Source organism: Myotis davidii, unplaced genomic scaffold, assembly GCF_000327345.1.
Source record: "Myotis davidii unplaced genomic scaffold, ASM32734v1 scaffold608, whole genome shotgun sequence".
In the NCBI taxonomy this organism is placed as follows: domain Eukaryota; kingdom Metazoa; phylum Chordata; class Mammalia; order Chiroptera; family Vespertilionidae; genus Myotis; species Myotis davidii.
In genome coordinates, this window is record NW_006300025.1 from 1928937 (window position 1) to 1934717 (window position 5781).

Sequence of the window (5781 nt, forward strand, 5' to 3'; positions counted from 1 at the left end):
GAGAGGGCTCTGTAGGCGAGCGCCGCGCACGGAGTAGTTAGCACGTTGGCTGCTTGGCTGGCCCTGGGAACCCTTACCGGTGTCTTTTGGAGGGACTTAGCCACAAGCTGGAGGGACTGTCACCCTAAGCAAGTCCCCCAATAAAGTTGACCTGGTAAGATTCGCTACCTGTGCAGGTAACCACCTGTACACGCTTTGGGTTGAGGACGTGGATAGGGCTGGTTGACTGGTGAACACATAGTTGCCAAGTGTTCTCCATATGGAAGAGGCACAGGTTGGACCAGATAGAAAGCTCCGTACGGGCCTTTCCAGAACAGATGCTGGGAACTTCCAGATAAGAAAAAAAGTATTGGCCACTGGCTGGGGTTTAGGAACGGACTTGTTCTCTTAAACTAACCAGTCACTGGGAAGACTGATCCGTTCTGTGGACTTGCCGTTCTGGAATAAAGGGTTTGGACTCCGCTTTCATGCTGCCCTGCAGTGGGGCCACCTTCTCACCCACAACTTTTGTTTTATCTTTGTCCTTGGCCTTCCTTGCGCTGAAATAGCTCTTGTGGAGAAATGTGCTCACAACAGTTGTCCACCGAAAACAATTTGGACCGTGGGGTGCAGCTGTCTAAGAAACAGAGGAAAGACTTGGAAGAATAATTGTTGTAAAATGGTTTTCTATCCCAGCCAATCAAGCGGTATGTTTCCTGGGAAAATAGTCATAGAATAATTGTGAGAAAAAGCAGTTACAAATAGTGCTTTGGTGTTAAGAGAGACACAGCTTTAACACAGGTGTGTTATGAAGTGCACACAATAAAGGCATCTGGATGTTGATGGTAAGATGTTTTTAAAGGTGCCATCAATTACGGGATTTCCCCCAAATTGGCTGGTCTCGTGCTTCGTGGGGAAAGCAGATGGTCCATCTTGGTTCAGGCCTTAGCAGACCTGTTGACAGACTTCATCATATATGGTAATATGAGAGCCGGTTCTGGTCTTCAGTGAAGCTGCTAAGATTCCACGCCTCTCCCTGTTGCTCCCGATTCCCAGGTCGTCTGGCCATGGGGACTGACATCAGGTAGGGTTCTGTGCTGGGTGAGCAGAGTGGACCCCTCTCCCAGGGCAGCGTCAGACCTGCCAATTCTCACCAAGAGGGTTTTTATGAACCCCATTTCCATCTTAATTTCTCTGACTCAAAGCCAGTCTGTACTTCGTGCCACCTTTGGAAAGGGCCATTTCGAGTCACATACATGCCGGCCATTTTTCTTGCATGTCTGGGCTCTATGAGTCATAGAGTTCCCACCACTTTCCAGGATAGAAAAGACCTTTTTCAGGATGGGGAATGTGACCCATACAACTACATCCATCAGTGGCAGGGGGCTGCCTGGGCCCCGAGATACCTGGGATGCTCAGGCGGGCAGGGGCGGGAGGGAGTGTTAGACACTCTGCAAACGGGGAACCTGGTGACTGGAATGTCATTTTGAAATGGTTTCCCTAGCAGTGACATTTCTGTTCAGGTGCCAGTGACTCAGATTTAGTTCCAAAGCATAGCCCTTCCCCCCACTCGTTCCCTTGATCTCTCTTCTTCGTACAATTCATATTCTCTTGTCCTCTCTCCACCCCCTACCATAAATGTGGGGCTTAAGAAGACCCTCACACCAAGCACCTGAAGATAACAGAGAAAAGCCGGCAGTGTTAAGGAGATGCCATCCCACCTCCATTTATTTCCCCCAAATGACATGCTCGTCATAATCCTGTGTCGAATCACCGTTTTTTTCCTGTTACGTATTGGTAATTTCATTGCATGATGCACAGCAATATTTTGCAGCAAGGCACAGGTTTTTTTTTTGAGATAATTTCAAAGATATTCATTAATGCGTGTGAACCTGCAAGTGATTATTTGCTTGGTAGTTTGTCATTCAATGTACTTAGGCATTTGAATAGTGAGTTTCACCCTGGAAACTTGGTGCTACTCTACTTAAGGGTCCTTTCAGGATGGAAAAAAGTTTGGAATTTAGCCTTTTTAAAAAGATGCTGTGACTTAGGCTGAGTGATTCGCTTAAGGTCACACAGCAGTTGATGAGCAGAGGAAGAAACCAGCCTGAGTGGACCTGACTCTTTGATGCCACCTCTGTCCCCTGGTATTCCTATCACCATGTGGTGCAGCTTTGTAATATTTATGTAACCCTATAGGGGGTACCTTCATAAGGATCAAAGGCAATATTTTGATTTATTCACCTGAAAGCCATGCACTGATTAAGTGTAACTTCCCAGAACACTCTTTTCTAACACATACTGACTTTTTTAAAAATAAAAGGACAGTCCTTTACTAAACCTAAATAGAGATTTGTTACATAATGTTGTATGATATTTCTAATCATATGGAATCCGAGATCCCTTTCTTGACATTTAACCAAACTCAGTATTGGTTCTTTTCTGCTGTGATGAAACCGGAGCATTGTTAAATTTAGGTCGAAAGGGTTAGCGCTGGAATCAAGGAAAATGTTAATTCTCACAACAACAAAGGAATAATGGTAATTGGAATCTGGTGGGCTCTAAAGGTAGTCCCTGTGCTCAGTGCACTGTATAGGCATCACCTTATTTAATCAGCAAACACTCTTTGCAGCTGTGTGAACCTTCAGCAGCAGAGAAGGAAAGAACCTGGGTGCCCTGTTTAGTTGCTGCTGATGGAGATCTCATTTTTGATCTGTTTTCAAAGCCAATTGAAATAAGTTGTCAGATTTGCTAACAAGAGTTTTCTCTTTCTTTCTTTCTTTTTTTTTTTTTGGCAGTGAGGATGGATTACTTTTGTATGTTTTGAGTTTTTAAAGTGTTTAGTTATTCTTTGAAGTAAGGAACCTGGTCATCTTTTTCTAGAAGTTGTGTGGATGAAGCACAGGGGTTCTAATTCAGAAGTAACCATTCCCTGAAGAATGTTCCTGAGAGGTGAATAGTGATTAAGAAAAATTATACATCTATCTCTCTATCTACTTTTACATATACTAGTACATACACACATACTTTGAGATACTTTCTCTTCCAGTTACTATTGCTGCATAACAAACCACCCCACATGTATGAGTATAAAACAGTTATTTTATTTTTTTGCTCATGGATAATTTGGCTCAGACAGCATAGTGAAGGATGGCTTTTCTCTGCTTCATTATGTCTGGGACCTCAGCTGGAAAGATTGAAAGGCTAGGTGACTTGACAGCTGGGTCTGCAGTCATCTGGCGCCAATATCACTCCCGTGTCTGGGGTTGATGCCAGCTGTTGGCTGGACCCTCAGCTGGGATGTCAACCAGAACACTTACATGTGGCCTCTCCATGTGCTTTGGTTTGAACTTCCTCAGAGCATGGCAGCTGGGTTCCAAGAGAATAAGGTAGGAGTGCATGGCATGTTTATGTCTTGGCCTCAGGAGTCCCATGGTATCACTTTCCTGTTGGTCAAGGCAGTGAGCAATGTCAGCCCAAGGTCAAGGAGATAGACACTGTTGGTTACTCAATAGAGGCGTGTCCGGGTACGCCGTGGGAGAGCATGTGCAATGGGAGATACTGGCGTGGCTGTCTTCAGAATACCAGGGATCCAAAGGCTTAATAACTTACAAGTAATTGCAGATATTTCCCAAGGTGGTAAACGGTGAGTAATAAGTACACTTCCACCTTATTCTCTTGGAACATCCGTGTGTATGTCATTTTTGGAATGCCTTGCAATCATGAAAACATTGCTACTCATCTCACTGGTGTGGGATCCAGCGGCAAAAAGCGGGCGGCCGTGGAGTTTTATTGCGAATGTCATTTGCAGACCTGAGAGCCCATTGTTCGCTTTGTGGTTTCCCATTCTCAGAGGACCGTGACCGTGACCTTTCCATCCCTCGTGTGGCTTACAGGGAAGTCTTGCCAGATTCTCCAGCTTTATCTCCCCTTCCCACGCTTTAACACTCTGGCCTTTCTTCTGTTTCTCGAAAGGGTGACACTTCTGGCCCAAGGCCTCCAGCACATGCTGGTCCCATTGTCACCATGGCCGTAGCTAATCATCATCCTTCACTTCCTGGCCCAGGATCTTCCTGACCAGACTAGGTTCCCCATTTTGCTCTCTGAGCAGGCTCTCTCCTCCCTTCATAACATTTGTCACAGTTGGCAATTATGTGTTTTTTTAGTTATGACTTGAGTAATATCTCCTCTACACCAGGTTCTAAGGTCAGGGCCACTATGAACTTGTCTCACCTTTGTCACATCAGTCACCCAGCCCATAGTAGCTGTTCAAAAGATCTTTGTTCAACTAAAAAAGCTCTTTTGATTTTCAAACTACAGCGTCTGTGCTAGATCGAACTACCATGTGTTAGGAGCCTACTGGCTGGCACACACTTTATTTTCATGATTTATAATTCTGCCCCCAATCCAGCAAATTCGATGCTTTTTTCATTTTTCATGGGCTAATAGTGAGTTGCAGAAAGGTGAGTGCCTTGCCCAGTATCCCTTCATCAAGGGGCAAGATTTGAACCCAAACCCACCTTGGTCAGAGTGTATGCCGCCGTACTCCCTTGCCTGGGCTTAAGGGGACGTGCATAGAAAATGGGAGTCACGCTGCCTTTTTCAGTCAACCCGAGAGTAAAGGAGTAACAGAAGGTTGCTTTCATAGAAGCAGCATTTTAGAAACATTGCTTTTCAACTTTTTCTATTTTCTGCCTAAACATATATAGATGTGTGCCTTTCCTCCTGGCTTTTCTTAGTTGCTCATCAACCCAGATTTTTCTCAGAGATTTCCTCCACTTGAAAGCCTCCAGCCCTTGTGGGAAGATTTTTTTTACCCCGGAGGGTTGGCAAAGCCAAAAGAATTGCAACACCAGCCATTTGTTGAGAATTCCACGGCCTGGTGGAGGTTGGCTGATAGGACATGATTTTGGCATCTGCATTTTTCTTTAAGGGCATTTCTTTTCCTTAAGCAAAATATTTCTTTTTTGGGAGGGAATAGTAATAGTACATATACTTTTATAAGGGGGCCACGGAGATATGAGGAGTTCAGAAAACATCTCTGAAATCCCACAGCAAATGGGTGATTCTGCTGGGAAGGTAATTCTAGTTTTTCTGGCCTTTTCTTGCCTTTGATTCCTGTGGAACTCGTTTCGCAATGATTTTGTTTATCATTTGCAGTGGCTTGAAACAGTGGTGCTGTTCTGTAGGATTTAGAATTTGAAGTATTAAGGATTCAAGTGGAAGAGGTTTTCTGTGAGTGAGGTGGTGATGGCTCACAATTTCTCAGACTTGGGTGAGATCGCCTACACTCTCCCCGGTGGCTACAGATCTCACAGGGTCCAGCTGCCTTTCACTCCTGGCCCTCCACGGTTGGGAGTGGGGATTCTCATGACTGAGAGTCCTGGGGGCTTCCCCGTCTGGCATTGGTTTTCTCACTCTGCAGCCATCAAATGGTCCAAATGGTCCATTTCCGAAACTCTTCTCAGTGGCATACCTTGAGTGGGTTTCTGCCTGGACCTCACTGATATAAAGACCCAGGGGACTATGTTCACTCATTCCATACACACCTGTGGCTTTTTGCTAGTTACCGAGGTGACAGAGAGGTCAGAGACGGACACCCAGAATATCATCCTAGTGGCGCACACGCTTTAGTGGGAACAGGGACGTTGAGCAACTAATTTTCAAGCACCGTGAGAGATACAAATGAGAATACAGTGTGGCGTGGAAGAGGGGGTGGTCAGTAGAACCTGAAACGTGGGATAGAAAAGGAATCAGGTTGGTAAGGGTGGGGACAAAAAGGCAAACTCATAGAAAAATGGA

The 5781-nt window shown here is 45.2% G+C and overlaps 1 protein-coding gene across 1 annotated transcript in view; it reads left to right on the forward strand.

Moving 5' to 3' along the window:
- The first annotated feature begins 535 nt into the window (after positions 1–535).
- SLC24A3 (solute carrier family 24 (sodium/potassium/calcium exchanger), member 3) overlaps positions 536–5781 on the forward strand; it is a 497602-nt gene continuing 492356 nt past the window's right edge. The window contains exon 1 of the mRNA XM_015572039.1: positions 536–686. Within this exon, the coding sequence (XP_015427525.1) occupies positions 659–686 (28 nt within the window). The 5' untranslated portion in view covers positions 536–658. The remainder of the gene's footprint in view (positions 687–5781) is intronic.